The following is an 18,646-nucleotide window of genomic DNA, read 5'->3' as shown; positions in this document are numbered from 1 at the left end:
TACCGTGCTGTGGACACAACCTTGACTTGCTTTGAGCTTTCAGATGGATCCATCATGTTGAAAATTTGAAATTCCTCAAATGTTGTTCAGTCAGTGGAGATACTCAAAATTCAAATGAATTGAGCGCAAAATGAAAATAAAAATTAGAAAAAAAAAAAAAAATGTTTAAAGTTCAAAAATTAATTGAGCGAGAAATAAAATTAAAAAGCAAAAAATGTTTATGTTTTAAATCTAAAATAGAAATGAAATCAAAAAATGTTTACGTTTTAAATCTAAAATAGAAATGAAATCAAAAAATGTTTATGTTTTAAATCTAAAATAGAAAATAAAAATTGGAAGTGTACATTTCCTAAGTTTAAATCTGGAATCAGAAATAAAAAGAAAACATGGAAATCAAAACCATAAAATGTAAATCTGAAATATAAGTATAATCAAAGGTAAATCAAAGGCAGGACTTATTCAAACTTTTTCTCTAATGGGCAATTTGTGACAATTATTATAATTATAACTCTTATTTGAATTTTGGGTGTAAATTCAATTTTGTCCACCAGATGGTAGCACTGGACCCAGTTCGCTGAAGAGGCTGGCAGTCCGGCAATGAACTGCTCCAGTGCCTCATGCCCGACGACGTCCTCCCCAGAGTTGGTTCCCGGCTGGAGACAGCACCTGGCTGCGTCATCTTCTGCAGCCCAATCGGCAGTGGCCGAACCGGAGTGTTTCCTGGTTCGCCCCTCTGGTGGCCGAGCACTGCAGCAGCTCCCACAGGAGGACACGATCCTCCCGCTGGCACGCCGTATTGTGGCAAGGGCTTTTCCCTTCCTCTGACCTGTCCCTATTCAGGTGCCAGTGTAGAAATCCCTATCTACAGCCAGGTGATATGTAGATAGGAGAGGAGACGTGGGACAGGCTCACAGCTGTTTATTGGTACACTCAAACAAATGCATGTCTTATCAGGTGCTTTTTAGATAGCTCCGAGGTTGCTGACTCCGTCCAGCACCGTGTAATCCCGTGGATTTCTCTCGCTCTGGGTAATCCATGTCTGGGGCTCCAGGACTCAGCCTACTGGAAAATGAACAGAACCAGGCCATCACCATGCATTTTTTATGTGACTGATTACCTGATTCCGTTCAGCTCTCTGGCCTCCAGCTGGGACACTCCCGTCTCCCCCCAGCAGCCGGCGCCCTAACCACACCCCACTGCCACAAAGTAATTTTACATTTCTTTCTTTGATTTTAAACTACACGTTTTAATCTAAAGACTGCGTATGTTGGCACAACGACGATCCTTGCATACCTAAACTGTTTTTAACAATACTATAAATGCGGAACAGAATTCTAGACAAATGTTACGGCAAGGTGAACAACGCTTATGTGAGTAGAGCCAAACTATTAAAGTAAACATTTGCAGCAGTGAATAGAGTCTCTTAAAAGATGATTTCTCCCTACTCAGCAGAGCGTCATAATGTAGGTGCAGGGTGCAGGGTGGTGATGGCCTAGTGGTCTAAGAGCGCCTGCTAAATGACCTGTGTCTCCAGGTAACCGCTGTCCCAGCTCTTCATACTTTCACCAGGGTCGGCGCCATCGCATATGAAACAGACAGGCCACTAATTTTGACAAGAGGCCATTTTTCACACCTCACATTAAGCTGAGGGTAACTGACATTCTGTCAGTGTATACACATACTGAATAGACTTATATTATGATATCATAAAATTTGATGAGAAGCTGCAGCCATTAAAAAATGTGGCATCTTTGGGTTGAATATTTCACTCAGTGTGACATCATATTCTAAAGAAGAAAAACAAACTAATGAATTTAAATAAACTTAGGAGAAAATATAATGACAAACTTTAATGAGTCATGTCTTAGTTGTTTTTCCAGATATGTGGCTTTAGGTTTCTATTGCTGGGAAACAATAGTCAGGCGGGCGTGTTTAGACAGAACAAAAATGCAAACGTATGACATTCACTTCGACTTCAGTGTGAACATATAAAGCTGCGTGCTCAACAACATCTCATCATTTTCAGCAAAGCAGGAGTTAGACATATCTGACTTTGTACCAGCGAACCTAAAGGTGCATCAAGAGCAAAAACCAGACGAACTGCTGAGTCAAGGAAACAGCCGAATGATGAGGTGAGAAACTGCTTCTGCATTTCAAGTAATGACAATCATTCTGATGTACTTAATATCTTATTATTATTGAGCCCCAGAGATCCAAAATCCTCACCTTTAGTCATGAGCTTTGGGTAGTGACCGAAAGATTGAGTTCACAAACAAAAGTGGCCGAAATAAGTTCCCTCAGTAGGGTAGCTGGGCTCAGCATAAGTCATAGGGTATGTAAGCTCAGACATACGGAGGAAATTAAGCTTTCCTTCTGCGGTTTTCCGTCCAAATCTTGAAGACTCCGGGGTAGACCCAGAACACGCTGAGGAAATAATATTTTTATATTATAGAATAGAATTTATATATCTCATCTGGCTTGGGAACACCCTGTGTCACGACGCTGGATTTGCGTTTCCTGTTTTATTTTGAAATGTTCCCTTCCCCTTGTGTCATGTCTTGTATTACTTCCTGCCCTTGTGTATTTGCCTTTCTCCCCCAGTTGTGTCTCGTTCCCTTCATTAGTTTCCTCCTGTGTATTTGCCTTTCTCTCCCAGCTGTGTCTTGTTCCCTCATTTAGTGTCTGTGTGTATATATCCCTGTCTGTCTCAGTGTTCTTTGTCAGTTCATTATTTTTGTTACTCTCATGTTCTGCTCATGCTATCCATGTTGCCGTGTGCGTCCCTCGTGTACCCTCGTGAATCTTCGTGCTATCCTGTGTCAACCCTGGTTCGTGTTTTCAGTTCTATTTGTTACCTCGTTTTATATATTGGTAAGCTTTTGCTATATAAAGCTCTCTTTTGTTTAACCTCATCTTGGTTTTTGCATTTGGGTCCTCCTTATTACAAAACGTAACACCCTGGGATCCCCCAGGAGAAGCTGAAAATGTTGCTGCTGAAAGGGAATGAAAGAAAGATGGATGTTTTATTTTCCTTATGACTGTTCATGTTTCCTTTCTTTGTTTACTTGTTTGCTGTCTACTCAGTGCTTCTTACTCCATTCCTTCTAAAGGGTTGGAAAAAGCTGAAGAACTCGGAGCTTGAATGTCGAATCAAAACAGCAATCCTCTAGTTCAATCGATATATTTATTTAACGTGATAAGTCAAACATAGAAAATACTCTCAGCTGAGGACACTTTTCACTTCGCCGTTTCCACAGACTGAACGCTCTAAAAACCCCAGTTAACTGTCTGACGGTTCCGCTTCAAGTGTGCACAAAGGGTTGTAAACATCTCATCTAATACATGGAGTAGGCGTTGACCTTCTCCTCATTGGTCCCAGTTTGGCGCCCACACGCTCCTCCGTCAGCAGTCAGGAAGTGATGGTTTGTTGACCTGTTACTCTTAAAGGGGAAGTGCCCCTATTATGTTTGTAATACATAATTGTGCATAAAATACATAATTGTGCAGAAAATACATAATAGTGCAGAAACATATTCGTAGTGTCGTAATATATTGATTGAGGTAGACAAATACATATGATAGTCTTTCCAGTGTGGATTAATACTAATCAGGATTTATTTACCTGACAATTCCCCCTTTACACACCATTTATGGTGTGTATAATCTCCAGTAAATATAAGGCACCGAGTGGTGTACAAATTCAGCATATGGTATACAAGAATACATTCATATTGCACTTGTTTTTATTCCAGTCATAAAAAGTACCTTTGGTAGAAAACATCAACTTTAATAAAGAATACCTTCTGTATAAAACATCAACTGTACTAAAGAACACCTTCAGTATAATAACAAAGAACTTCACTTTTTATTCCAGCATACAGACAATTAGCTTCAGTATAATAAAAAACACTTCCAGTAAAAGACTGTAAATATCAGTAAACATTAACATCAGTAAAAGACTGTAAATATTAGTAAACTTTTAATGTCTGTATAAGACTGTAATATCTGTATACGACTGAGAGACTGTGACTACAATAAAAGACTGTAGCTACAATAAGTCAGTGGCTTCGGTATGGCAGCAAAAAACACTTTGTAGAGTTATTCACACGAAATTATCTTCCTGGTTTTCGTGTTCCTGCTCTATATCATAGTCTATGAGTAACTTGGTTTGCTCTTGCATAAAAAACTGACCTTTCTCAGTTTCTTTCTCTTTGCTCAGGGCAGTGGTGATCAATCTAGTGGTCAGGGTGTGGATACATGGAATGCCACAGCATCCACATAGGATTATTATGCCTATCATTATCGGTATGAACAATACCAACATCTTATACTGACCAAACCAACGCTCCAGGGAGTCTGTGAAGTAATTCTCTACCCCACTGTTTGATGCTAGCTCTTTGCTCAGTCTGTCAAGTCCCTTCAAAGCTCTGGTAAAGGATCCATCAGGAGCTGTGTTATTTGGGATGAAAGTACAACACATAGATCCAAACAATTTACAGACACCCCCTTTTTCAGCTAGCAACATGTCTAATGCAATTCTGTTCTGTTGAGTCATCAGGCTAGTCCGCCCTAACTGCTCATGCACCCCAGTGAGAGCATCTCTGGTGAAGTTCACAAATCTCTGCTGGTTGTAATAAATGTAATTAATCCAATCTACATTTTTGTTGATAGTGACCTGAGCGAAAATGGACTCCAGACCCGCAAATACTGGATTTCTAGCTTTGAATTCATTGGGCACACCTCGTGGTACTCCTATGGAGTCTATGTAAATTGTGGAGCTGAAACTTCCACCGGGAGCAGAACTTTTAACTCGACTCTTGAGAGTCTCTCCATTAGCCAGATCAGTAAGTTCTTCTGGAGTAAATGGCATTATGTAGAAAGGCATTACCAACTGCACTAATGCACAGGTACCTACCCAGTCTGCTGGTAGATTTGGATACAGGATATGTGTACCACAATACCACCATACATCAGCTCTGGCATATAACATGAATGATATAGGTGTTTCCAGGACTATCCCTTGTGGGGTGACCTCTATGGTAGAATTACACCCTTTAAAATGTCCTACTTCAGTGCCTGTACCTTTGGTTCTCTTGATGCACTCATAATCGCCCTCGTAGGCTCTGAATGGGGGTGGAATGATGTCCTTTCTAGTCACTGGATACAACAATGCTAATGATTTGCAGCCGTTTGGTTCAAGAGATGTGTACAATGCGAGCATGCACTTAATACCTGTTGGGTCTTTCCTCAGATTCAATGGGAATGGCACAGTTGCTAAACTAGGTCTAGCCGTGGCACATGCAACACAGTTTGGCTGATAATTATGTGCAGCCGAATATCTCACCCAATCCAACCATGCATTTTTCTCTTGATATCCTGTCTCCGCTGCCATTGTATCTTTAAGACTATTGACATTCAGATAAGTCACTTTCGTTCTTTTCTTTTCCAAATCAGCATGCAATATATAGGGTGTCTTCCTAGGCTCGATTACCCTTAACGTGAAGCTGAAAAGTGGGTCTTTAGGATTCTTTGATATACCTAAATAGTACAGGCCAGAATCAGTGGAATCGGGATTGAAGATCGTGATGACCACAGGGTTACAATTTGTCGGATGACCATTACCAGGCAAAGTTCTTGGATCAGGGTTAGTATTTGGTGGTTCTTTCACACCGCACTGACATGGGCTTCGTTTTATGATTCTCCATTTTTCAACCAAACGATGGTCTAGATTAATCCATCCTCCGTTCGAGTGTGAAAATACATCGCCAAAATAACAGGGAGGTGTACATAGATACTTGGCTTTATTGGAATCACATTGTGTGCTCCATTGGAAAGCATTAACAGACTTCATGGTGTTTACATCAAATTCAAACGAGGTGATCTTGCCTTCCTCTACTGTTACAGTAATTCCCTCTTTGTTAATATCTACGGTTTCGTCCCGTTTCATGCGTTTCATGCGTAGGTTGTTAGGGGGTGAAGTTTCATTTTGGAATTGGTTAGTTGTTAGATTATCTGGTTCTTTACTTGATTCATGCGGGTCAAACTCCAATGCATTAGCTAAATATCAGCGCTAGTTTAGCCTCGCCTTAGGCCTGCTTTAAACACACTTTACTCACAACAATACAACAATACAACAATACAACAAATCTTAACATGTTTTACACTATGCTTGCCCCAAAGGAGATGATATACAACATCTGAGACTATGAGGCGATCGTCATCGGTTCTCACGTAATTCAGGATTATAATCACTATTCTCCTTTGGTAAACAACACTGGCTTCTAAGCCACGCTTCCCTTAAGTCTTTTAATTAAACTATACCTATCTGCCTTCCATAGGACTTCTTTAACATTAAACTAACTAAGCTTTCTTAGCTACCTTCCGTAGGTGTTTTCGTATTAAACTACATCAATGCAAGCTTACCGTAAGCTTTATCCGGTACCAGACCGGACACCCATTACGGACTTTCTTTGATTAAGTATGAGTTCCCCGTGAACTCTAACCAGAACTTCGTAGGCTTTTTAGTAATTAATATCGTGAAACACAATTAATATCTTCAATGCTTGCTCTTATCACATGCATTTCAACATTCAGGATTGCTTTCTATCGTTTAACAGCAGTTGTATTAGCTATGACCGTCGAACATTGTTGCTGGCATTCATTAATACATTTTCCTAATCTACCTGTAGTGAATATTTGTTTTAACCGGTGTTCACTCTCACCTGATCTTTTGCACGTGCAATGAATACCAGTCAACGATACTCGGCGATCGTTCTTCACTTCTCCTTTCTGGGCCCACCCAGGGACGCCAATTAAAGGGTTGGAAAAAGCTGAAGAACTCGGAGCTTGAATGTCGAATCAAAACAGCAATCCTCTAGTTCAATCGATATATTTATTTAACGTGATAAGTCAAACATAGAAAATACTCTCAGCTGAGGACACTTTTCACTTCGCCGTTTCCACAGACTGAACGCTCTAAAAACCCCAGTTAACTGTCTGACGGTTCCGCTTCAAGTGTGCACAAAGGGTTGTAAACATCTCATCTAATACATGGAGTAGGCGTTGACCTTCTCCTCATTGGTCCCAGTTTGGCGCCCACACACTCCTCCGTCAGCAGTCAGGAAGTGATGGTTTGTTGACCTGTTACTCTTAAAGGGGAAGTGCCCCTATTATGTTTGTAATACATTCAGTGCATAAAATACATAATTGTGCAGAAAATACATAATAGTGCAGAAACATATTCGTAGTGTCGTAATATATTGATTGAGGTAGACAAATACATATGATAGTCTTTCCAGTGTGGATTAATACTAATCAGGATTTATTTACCTGACACTTCCTTCCCTCTTCCCTTTCTCCGCATGAGATGAACAGTGGTTATGCACTAATTGCAGACTTCATCACATTAACCTACTTATGATGTGTTTTAATAATTGTTATTTTAATTCTCCACCAGTGCTGATCAGAGTCAAACAACACTGGTGTCCAAACTGGAGGCCCTGCAGTGTCACTTCACCTGGGATCTGGACACCAGCAGGTCCAAACTTTTCCGTTGCAGGGAAAGGTTTGAGGATTTCTTCACCGAGGACAGACACAGCTGGCTGGGTCACATTTACAAGCTGCGGGGGTTCATTGAATACAAGCTGGGGTTCACTGAAGAAGCCCAGAGTTTCTTCAACAAGGCTACAGAGGCCTTCCGTCAGATGAGAAACGCAGATGAGGGTCCCTGGTTAGTGGTGAATTACGGAAACCTGGCTTGGCTGCACCACCACCTGGGAGACCCAGCAGAGAGTGAGGCTTACCTGACAAAGGTCGACACTCTGATGAAAAAATACCAATCTCCAGCCCAGGATGAGCTCCACCCAGAGATCTACGCTGAAAAAGCCTGGACTTTCATAAGGTTTAGCACAGATAAAATGCTGCTGGCTGCAGATTACTTCCAGAGAGCCATTAGGATGCAGCCGGACATGGTGGAGTGGCACACCTACCATGTCAAAGGGTTAATGTTTGCTTCAAAGCACAGCAGCACAGGGCTGGGGGCTGACATCTTGGAGAAAATGAGAATCGCCAAAGAACAGGATCCAGAGAACTTGTACTTTGCTGTTCACTACCTTGAGCATTGTGCTAAGAAAGGAGAAATAATTAAAGATGAAGCATGTAAGCTAGCCAGGGAGGTTTTGAGAAATCCTATCAGCAGCTACAGTGGTATTAAACCATTACTTAGGGTTTACAGAAACTAGGTATCTGTTGATGAGGCCATTGACTTGGCAGAGGAGGTTCTGAAAAAAACAAAGCATGGTAGACAGAGCAATCAGTCTCCATGAAGAGGTGATTTCACTTTACCCTCATTCTTCCCTTGGGAAGAAAATAGACCTTGCAAATATATATTCCAAATCAACTAACGGCAAGGTTAAAGCTAAGCAGATATACCAGGAGCTGCTAAAAAGTGATCTTGATCAGGCAGGCAAACAGATGCTTTACAACAACTACGCAAAATATTTAAACTTCCAAGGACAGGATCGCACCAGCTCACTAAGATATCACATGAAGGCGGCAGAGATACCGCAACAATCCATCTTTCGTGAGAAAAGCATCAAAGTTCTAAAAAACATAAGAGACAAAGGCAAGGACAGAATGTGTCGCTAAATACAGAAGTTTCTGGAAAACCTGCAAGAGCCATAATGTTTTTAACAGCACTGGTTCTGAATCCAGAACAAATATAGGTATTGCATTACCTGAAAATAATCAGTAAATTAATCAAGCTTTGTCTTTTAAACGCAGGTTTCAACACGTGTCTGCACTTTAGTAGTTAATGGAAGACAGATGTTAGATATTGTCACAATATCTAAAAGATTATTTGTAAAATTGTTTATATAGCCTTTGCAATTTGCTTTGCAGTTAGCTTTGTTTTGTGAACTATAAAACTCTTTGATTGGTACTGTAATACTTAACTTGATGTATAAACTGAATATTATCACCAGCTGATTGTATGTATAGAAAATATGTCTCTCTTGAGAATGAGACCCTGTGTCTCAATGAGATTTTACCTATATAAATAAAGGCAAAATAAAAAAATGTCAATCATTGTCTAAGTTGTATACAATAATAAATATGCATCATGTACACCAATAAAAGTTATTTAAGTGGTTTTTTTTTGTTTTGGTGGTTACTATATACAAGAAACTTAAATACATCTGGGGCATCTGTGTTTTTATCACTGATAAGTGGTGCAGACAACACAATACGACTCAACTTCACCTTTTTGAACTTAAGGTGTGTTTTTTATTATAGGGAACTTCAATTATTGCAAACTTAAACTGTCACCCGGTTTTCAATAATACTATAAATGCGGGACAAAATTCTAGACAAATGTTGTATAATTAACATTAGCATCCTCTCCGGGAACCATTACCTTACCGTGGTGGAGAGGTTTGTGTGTCCCTATGAACCTGAGAGCTGTGTTGTCTGCAGCCTGGTGCCCCTGGTAGGGTCTCCCAAGTCAAATTGGTCTCAGGCAAGGGGCCGGACTAAGAATGGTTCAAAACAACCTCATGATACAGAGGGAAAGAGAAGGAGAGACCCTGCCTGGAGGAAGCCTGGGGCCCCCGTCTGGAGCCAGGCCCAGAGGGAGGGCCCGACAGCGAGTGGCTAGTGGCCGGGATTGTCATGGAGCCCGGTCGGGCACGCCCAATGAAGCTACGTGATGCCTCCCATCCATCCATCCATCCTGTGGGCCCACCACTCATGGGATAAACTGCTGGTGTCGGGTGCGCCGTCCGTCGAGGGATCTCGACGGACCAGACCCGGGCAACAGAGGCTGGCTCTGGGGACGTGGAACGTTACCTCTCTGTGGGGGAAGAAGCCAGAACTAGTGCGGGAGGTGGAGCGCTACCAGTTGGATCTGGTGGGGCTTACCTCTACGCACAGTCTTGGCTCTGGAACCGTACTCCTGGATAGGGGTTGGACTCTATTCTTCTCCGGAGTTGCCCAAGGTGTGAGGCGTTGGGCGGTGTGGGGATACTCATAAGTCCCTGGCTGAGCGCCACTACATTGTCGTTCACCCCGGTGGACAAGAGGGTCCCCTCCTTACGCCTTAAGGTTATGGGGGGACAACTCTGACTGTTGTTTTTGCCTATGCCCCAAACAGCAGTTCAGAGTATTCGGCCTTCTTGGAGACCCTGAATGGAGCCCTGCAGGGGGCTCCAGTAGGGTACTCCGAAGTCTTGCTGGGAGACTTCAACGTGCACGTAGGAAACGATGGAGACACCTGGAGAGGCGTGGTTGGGAGGAACGGCCTACCTGATCTAAACCTGAACGGTCGTTTGTTGTTGGACTTCTGTGATAGTCATGGAATGGCCATAACAAACACAATGTTCGAACATAAGGATGCTCATAAGTGTATGTGGTACCAGAGCACCCTAGGCCAAAGGTCAATGATCGATTTTGTGATCGTATCATCTGATCTAAGGCCGCATGTTTTGGACACTTTGGTGAAGTGAGGGGCGGAGCTGTCAACTGATCACCATCTGGTGGTGAGTTGGATCAAGGGGTGGGGGAAGACTTTGGACAGACCTGGTAAACCCAAACGGGTAGTGTAGGTGAACTGACAATGTCTGGAGGAAGCCCCTGTCCGGGAGATCTTCAACTCACACCACCGGCGGAGCTTTTCAGACATCTCTTTGGAGGTTGGGGGCATTGAACCTGAGTGGGCAATGTTCAAAACGTCTATTGCTGAAGCTGCGGTGAGCAGCTGTGGTCTCAAGGTCTTAGGTGCCTCAAGGGGCGGTAACCCTCAAACACCATGGTGGACATCCGTTATCCGGGAGGACTCCGGAAACAGATGCAGGGTACCGACGGACTCAAAGCGGGTGTGGGAGAGTCTATGGAGAAGGACTTTCGGTCGGCACCAAGGTGCATCTGGAAAATCGTCCATCACCTCAGTAGGGGAAAGCGGGGAACCATCCAAGCTGTGCACAGCTGTGAAGGTTATCGGGCGGTGGAAGGAGCACTTTGAGGAACTCCTGAATCCGACTAACACACTGTGGACCCTCTTGTCCCCCGTCAGGGATAATTATGACAGAGAGGAGGGGGTAGTGTCACACACACGCTTTATTCTCACACAGGTATGGTTATAAACAGGCACAGCTGACACAGGTCGCACTCCTGTCGGTCGCTCTGCTGTCCGCTGCTCTCCAGGATGCTCTGCGTCGTGGCTGCAGAAGCGTCTCCGTCTAGTCTCGAACCCAGCCTACTGCAAGAGAACAGAACCAGGCCATCACCGTGCATTTATTATGTGACTGATTACCTGATTCCGTTCAGCTGTCTGGCCTCCAGCTGGGACACTCCTGTCTCTCCACCGCAGCCGGCGCCCTAACCACACCCCACTGCCACACACCCCCACCGCCCGACTCAGGCCGGGAGCCCGCCGGCCGCAAGCTAACTCCCCCCCCCCTCCGCCGAGCGGGAGAGGAAATCAGCCACAACCATCCAGTTACCCGGCCTATGGATCACCTTGAAGTTGAACGGTTGCAACGCCAGATACCAACGGGTGACTCCTATGTTAGCATCAAATGGCAGTTGGCTTGTTTAACATAGGAAACTTATATAATTAAAACAGTAGACATTTAAATTGCTATTACATTCCTCTCTTTTGATCATATTTGATCATCAAGAATCTCAATAATATATAATATAGGTAACATAGGACATCAATACATACTGGCACCTTGCAGTCTTTAAGTAAGTACATCATAAATATGTCATGGAAATCTAGCTGGGTTTTATATTTACAGAGCCATGAGGTAGATAAGCATTAGTGAGAGGTAGGAACAGAATTATACTTCGGTGTCTGAACATTCAGAATCTGTGTACAGAAATTTACAATCTTCATGTTGTGTTTGGTCCTTGTCTTGGAGTGAAGTGTACTGAACGAATGCTGTGGAAATCATGTTAGATACAAGTTTTCTGATTAAAGGAACAACACAACAGCAGCATGTGGAAGCAATGATGAGTAATGGCGTCAATATCCAGGCTGCCCATGCTTCCCATCCGCCCCCAGTGAGCCAGGACCACCACTCCCAGCCAGAGCTAAGGGGGACGTCCTCGGCTTTCATGTCAGCTAAGAGGGCGTTGAGATGAGATATGGTTGCAGACATGTTTTGGGATGCATCGGGTATGTAGGTACAGCATGAATCACCTATAACGTGGCACAGACCTCCCTTGGAGGCAAACACGAGGTCGAGGGCGAGTTGGTGCTGCAGCAACATGTTTCTGGAGGCTGCCATGTAAGGGGTTAGAGCCGTGAAACCAGAGATCACGATGGCGGTCAGATTTTCTACCGAGGCATGGAGTTTGTCTATGTTGTGAGCATTGTTAACTGCACCCCACCATGGGAAAATTGCCCCTGGGCTAATCACCTCTCTTTTCTGAGCATGGTGACTGGGGTGTCTGAACTCAGGGTAGTGATGGGTAGTGTACATCAGGGTATCTAGAATGGTGATGGTTGGAGTTAAATCAACCATAGCACAGGTTCCTGTCCAGACGGGGGACAGGACTTGGTACAGGGAATCACCGCAGAGCCACACATAGGCCTGTAAGCTTCCTGCTCCAGAATCACTTGGCCAATAGACATTCCTAGATAGATTGGAGGACAATTTTGATAGGTTAATTCTGTTTGGAATATTTGGCTCTACACAGGTTGATTTGTTATACTCTCTTTCGCCGCAGGTGGAATTGAGGATTATTTTACATAAATGGTCTGGTATCTCTCCGACGAAAAACTTGGATGGGGCAAAGTTATTAGGGACATGATATCTTCTTATGCAAACGGTATGATGGAGAGTATTGAGGTGACTAGAATGCACTCTGGAGAGTGGTGTGAAAGTATTGAACGAGTTTACCATTACAGTGTAGGCATTAGTGGAACGGATTTTTGCCTTTTGAAGGTAGTTACATGCGGTTGGGATATCCATGGAGTTAACCTTGTACCATGAATCTCGAGCTTTGTGACCGGGACGAGTAGATATTGGGTTAGTTAGGGCTATCAGAGCACAGATAACTTCAGTCTTGGATAAGGATCTGGGTCTGATCGGGAGTGCCATAGAGGAATCTTGAGGGAACAATGTACACGCATAGCATGACGTGTTCTGGCCTGCAGCATGTAAAAAATAATTTATCACGTGCCACCACGAGTTTGTCCCTAGATTCATATTGGATACCCAGGCATCTGGATCAGGGTCGTTGTGAGGATTTGGAGTGCGTTGCAAAAGAGTGGAAGTCCCTATAGATTGTAATACTGTGGTGGTGGGTACAGAGGGTGATTTTGTTTTAGGTATAATGTCTATATAGAAGGTGCCGCAAGGATCAGTGCCAGACACATAAGCGCAGATGACGTAATAGCCTTTATTCTTTTTGTGAGCATCGCGGAGCTGTAATAAAACAGCTGTCCCTGTGGAGCTGATTTTTGTAATGGATAGGCGTCCCTTAATGTCTGTTTTATCGTCCCATAGAGTGTACCCCCAGTCTTCATGTGATGTAGTCCAGAGGACATGAGCCCACCCTCCTGAACAATGAGTGGCGGTGTAGCCACCATTTTCGACATAGCAGATGTACATATCGGCCCATCCAAGCTTCTTTGGATCTAAACCTGTCATGTACGCACATGGGTCTAATTTCACAGTACTAGTGAAGCCTTCCTGCAGGGTAATATTCTTTTCCCCTCGTTTCACCAATCCGTCTTCCCATCTACTCCTACCCTCTTCGCCAACGTATTGTTTATGCCTATGGATAGTCTCTGTGGTGTCTATTTTTTTTTTTTTAATATCTCCTTCTTTGGACGGATGAACTAGCCATGGTCCTAGGACGAGAAATGTGGGGACCAATAACGTTGCGACGCTGATGATACAATAGACTATTGTTCTTTTTTCCTTTAGACAAAACCTCCAAACACGGCTACCTTTTTCTTGAATTTTGGTAAGGGTGATCATTTTGCTCTAGTGGATTTTCTCCCAATGCTACTGTAGCCAAAACCCCAAACAATGCCTAAACAAATGAGAAAAACACAATTTGCCCAGAAAAATATAAACAGTAGCTAAGTATGGTGTGTGTGTGTGTGTGTGTGTGGTGTGGTGCTGGTGGTAGTTTGGCACACTACTTGTCGTCGTCTGTTTCTTTGTTCTTTTCCTGATGCGTTATTACAGCTTTGCAGTGGCTTGCATGGACCCAAGTAGCTCTTTCTGCAACCTTTATTGCCGTCTGGGTGACGAGGAGGATGAGGTATGGACCCTGCCAAGGACTGGTTTTCCAGCTCTTTCAGCACCGTGTCTCCGGGCTGGAGGCTGTGCAGGGGTCCGTCTGCAGGTGTTGGTAGGGCTGCTACAACCTGGCGGCGGATATCTGCTAAATTGGATGAGAGGTTAATACAATAGCTCAACATAGCATCCTCACACAGAGTCGTGGAGGGGAGAGGCATCCCTGGTGCCGTCAATCCAATCTGAGGAGGAGCACCAAACAATATCTCAAATGGGCTCAGCTGACTTCTTGTTCTTTTCCTCATTCTCATGTACATCAACACTATAGGCAGAGCTTGTGTCCAGGACATCTTTGTGTCAGCGCAACATTTGGCTAGTTTATTTTTGATTGTGCCATTTTCTCTTTCTACAGCGCCTCCACTTTGAGGGTGATATGAGCAATGTTTCCTAATGTCCATGCCAAGGTATTCATTGATTTGGGCTATTGCTTCGTTTGCAAAATGTGAGCCGTTATCGCTTGATAGTTTCTTTGGCAGGCCCCATCTTGGGATAATCTCTCTTAGTAGTATTTTTGCTACTGCCCCTGCTGTTTGTGCTTTTACAGGAAATGCTTCAACCCATTTTGACCACATATCTACTACAACTAGGCAGTGTTTCTTTCCTTCTTATGGAGAGAGTTCTATAAAATCAAGCATGATATGCTCAAATGGACCACCGGGGAGTGGATGTGCACCTGCCCCTTGAACTTTTACAGGTTTACCAGAATTTTGGGTTATGCAAATTAAACATGCTTCACAATGTTTTTGAGCCACAACTGTGAAACCCCTTGTGTACCAGTGTGTATTAATAGCACTTACCATCCCCTCTTTTGACACATGGTCTAACCCATGTGTCAATTTAGCAAAGTGGGGAAAGAAATGGCGAGGTAAACAGGGATTGGAGTTAGGACCAATCCATATTTTAACAGAGGGGTCAAAATGAGCTCCAGTCGAGATCCAGGAGGAGCGTTCAGCTTGTGGGGCCAGTGTTTGCATAGCTGTGAGGGAGGACATGTTATCAATGTAGGAGGGAACTGGAATGGAGGGACATGTGTAAGTGGTCTTAGCAGGGGAGCGTGCTGCAGTCTTTGCTGCAGAGTCAGCAGATACATTCCCCCGAGACACCAGGTCAGTGTTGCTGGTGTGAGCTGTGCATTTACAAACAGAGATCTGAGAGGGGAGTAGAATGGCTTCTAACAGATTAGAAACCAACACGTGGTTGAGGACATGTTTACCGTCAGATTTGAGGAAGGATCTACACTTCCAAATAGCGCCAAAATCATGGACAACCCCAAAAGCATATCTAGAATCTGTGTAAATATTTACGGATTTCCCTTTTGCTAGAGAGCATGCTTCAGTTAGGGCCATAAGCTCAGCTGCCTGTGCTGAGAGGTGACATGGGAGAGGGCCAGAACAGAGTACAGCAGAATCTGAAACAACAGAAAAACCAACACGATTAGAATCATCTGGGTCACGAGATGCGGACCCATCAACATACAGAACGAGATCAGGATTAGTCAAAGGTATGTCTTTAAGGTCAGGTCGTGGTGTGCACACAATGAGTAATTCGGCAACACAGTCGTGTTCGTCACCGTCATCAGGTAAGGGCATAAGAGATGCAGGATTGAGAGTAGTATAACGTTTGACTACAACATTTGGCATGTCCAAAAGGCATGTGTGATATCTTAAATAGCGAGCAGCAGAGAGGTGTGAAGTTCTTTGTTCACACAAGATGAGAGACACAGCATGAGGCACCAAAAGAGTCAATGGAGCATAGCCGACAATGTCACGTGAGGAAGTGAGTGCTTTCTCAGCAGCAGCTACAGCACGAAGACATGTAGGGAGACCTGCAGCCACAGCGTCTAATTTGGAGGAGAAATAGGCAACAGGCCTCTGTTTTCCCCCATGATCCTGCAACAACACCGAAGTCATAGAGCCATTACTAATTACATAATTACATAATCACAGGATCAGCGGAGCGAATTAAACCTACATCATATTTGTGAGCTGCCCATAATGTTCTTGGAACATCTGACAAAGCCAGTGGGAGATCAGAAACATGTGCAAAGTATGTACCTTGTGTGGGAGGCACTCCTGGAGTGTCTTCAGAATCGATGCATATTACAGAGCGGAGTGTGTGTGCTGTACAGTGGATGTCATTTTTATAGACGTCTTTAGAGGGAGAGTACATAATAAATGATGTGTGTGTGGGTTGCCAGTCATCAGCTGACTCCCAATCTTTAACAAGAGGGCCCAAATCTTGCCATTTGTCTGCCGGAGCTTTTGCTAGAGAGACATGTGGCACCGCCCCTGACACTTGATACAACGCTGATTGGCGGGGTGTGAGAGTAACAGAAATAGCGCTGCGCAGCGAGCTCCAATACATAGTCTTCAACATTATCTCATCATTAATGTCATCCATAAGAAAATCCTGCTGAAAACATTGAGATGCACCTCCCTCAGCCACATGAACAGTACAATGCAAATGATCATTAGGCATAAATACAGCATTGGAAAGAACCCGCTGATGGGTCAAATGTATCAGTTTTTCTGATACAGGAAAATTTAGGAGCCAAAGATACACAAATGATGTATCAGGTTGCCATAATGCAGTGTTGAGCATTATGGGAGATGAACGTCTGACTTCTAAACCTTCATCGGTGGAGATGAGGTTGAGACCAAACTGTAATATCAAATCTCTTCCCATCAAATTTATGGGACAGACTGATGATAATAGAAAACTGTGTTTAACAGATGAGGGAAAAGGGTGGCTGTTATCACCTATATCTGTGCATTTTACTGGCATGGAGAATCTTTCTTTAACAGTAACACCCGCAGCTCCAATAGAATGGATGTATCTGCCACTCAACTTGCAGTCAGGCAGATCACTAATTTTAACAACAGAGTGAGTGGCACCTGAATCAACCAAAAATACAATCTTTTTACCTAGGATGTCCAAAGACAGAGTGGGGAACTTCTCATACGAATTCTTAGCATTGTATTTTACATATGTGCCCACTGGTTTCATAACTTCTCCCTGCAGCTGTTCAATAGCATTGACAATTTGTGTGTATGTGTGTGTTTCACTTCCCTGTTCTGTAGCTTCGGGCGGCGCGTGTTCCTCTCCTGTCAGGCTGTGTTCACCGACCTCTCCAATGTCTGTCTGGCGTCAGTTTCCAGCTGTGTAGTCCTGACTGAATTCCTGTTGTTCGCGTCCCTGTTGTTGGTTGCGTCTTTCTGGACAATCTTTGACCCAGTGATCTTGTTTGTTGCAGATGAAACAAGCACCGTTATTCTGTGGAGGCCCTCCACGTCCTCGTCCTCTGCCTCGAAATCCTCCTCTGCCTCGTTGGAAACCTCGTCCACGGGCTCCTTGTGAGTCCTTGTGAGACCAGGCTGTCAGAGTGGAGAGCATGCAGAGTTGAGCTTTATTTTTAGTGTCTTTTCTTTGCATTTCAGAGTGTTCTTTAGCTGCTGTAAGACGTTTTTCAGCATGAATGGCATGACGGCGAACTTCGTCGAGTCTGGCTCCTTCATACATGGCAACACATGTTTCAACAACAGAGGCACTAATGTCTGGGCATAATTCATCGTTTTCCAAAAACTAAAATCACAGTAACACTGAATTTTATGTTTGAGATTTCAGAATAATTCCTTGGAAATAATAATTTGGTACTAATTACAGGGGAAAACAGTAATTTCCTCAAAAGAAATGCTGAAGTTTTTCCCAAGTAAAGATGAATTCATTTATTGATTGATGATTGAAAACTTTATTGGAGCCTTGTTTAATAATATAATTTCCCAAAGACAAAGTATAAATGTTTGCATGTTCAGCCGACCTTTTGGCAATATAGTGTAACATGAAACCCATAGACTGTTGAAAACACAGCTGTAATATTTGTATCATGTCTTATTTTACTTGACAAAGTTCCTTGTAAATAAAATCCCAGGAGCATCATGTCATGTCTCGTCGAGTTTGTTGAGTTTTTCATGTTGTAATTTCCTGTTTTGTTGTGTACCTACCTCTTGTTTCTCAATCCAGTTCCCTTTACTTCCTGTCTTGGTGTGGTTTCCCGCCATCTTCAGCCCCGCCCCTGATTGTTTCCACCTGTTCCCCCTCACCTCTTGTATAAATTGTCCTGTCTCCCCTTGTCTTGTGCCAGTTTGTCTTGTCATATCATGTGCAAGTACCAGTGTATCAACAAGTGTGATTTTTCAGAGAAGTTTGTATATCCTCTTAGTGTGCGCTTTGAGTTGATCATCGGATTTATTGAAGTAAAGTATTGTTTTTTACACTTTACATTTGTTTCTGGAGTCGTGCGTTTGAGTCTTCCTTCCCTGTGTCCGAGTCGTAACACA

At 43.4% G+C, this 18,646-nt stretch overlaps 1 protein-coding gene across 1 annotated transcript; it reads left to right on the top strand.

Moving 5' to 3' along the window:
* The first annotated feature begins 2,735 nt into the window (after nucleotides 1-2,735).
* On the top strand, nucleotides 2,736-9,531 carry LOC115005418 (interferon-induced protein with tetratricopeptide repeats 5-like). The gene is made up of 3 exons (XM_029427216.1): nucleotides 2,736-2,828; nucleotides 7,457-7,991; nucleotides 9,472-9,531. Exons 1-3 carry the CDS (start codon nucleotides 2,746-2,748, stop codon nucleotides 9,529-9,531), a joined length of 678 nt encoding a protein of 225 aa, XP_029283076.1. The 5' UTR covers nucleotides 2,736-2,745.
* The last annotated feature ends 9,115 nt before the right edge of the window (nucleotides 9,532-18,646 follow it).

The sequence above is a fragment of the Cottoperca gobio genome, unplaced genomic scaffold (assembly GCF_900634415.1).
Source record: "Cottoperca gobio unplaced genomic scaffold, fCotGob3.1 fCotGob3_2arrow_ctg1, whole genome shotgun sequence".
In the NCBI taxonomy this organism is placed as follows: domain Eukaryota; kingdom Metazoa; phylum Chordata; class Actinopteri; order Perciformes; family Bovichtidae; genus Cottoperca; species Cottoperca gobio.
Note: the sequence above shows the minus strand (reverse complement) of the source record. Positions and strands in the feature narration are given on the sequence as shown.

What these genes read in the sequence shown, in the direction of transcription:
- LOC115005418 (XM_029427216.1), top strand. Translation starts at nt 2,746, where the DNA reads ATGTTCTGCTCATGCTATCCATGTTGCCGTGTGCGTCCCTCGTGTACC. An exon ending in GCTATCCTGTGTCAACCCTG is followed by an intron (nt 2,829 to 7,456) that starts GTTCGTGTTTTC and finishes ATTCTCCACCAG; the next exon opens with TGCTGATCAGAGTCAAACAA. An exon ending in TGGAGTGGCACACCTACCAT is followed by an intron (nt 7,992 to 9,471) that starts GTCAAAGGGTTA and finishes TGTTGTCTGCAG; the next exon opens with CCTGGTGCCCCTGGTAGGGT.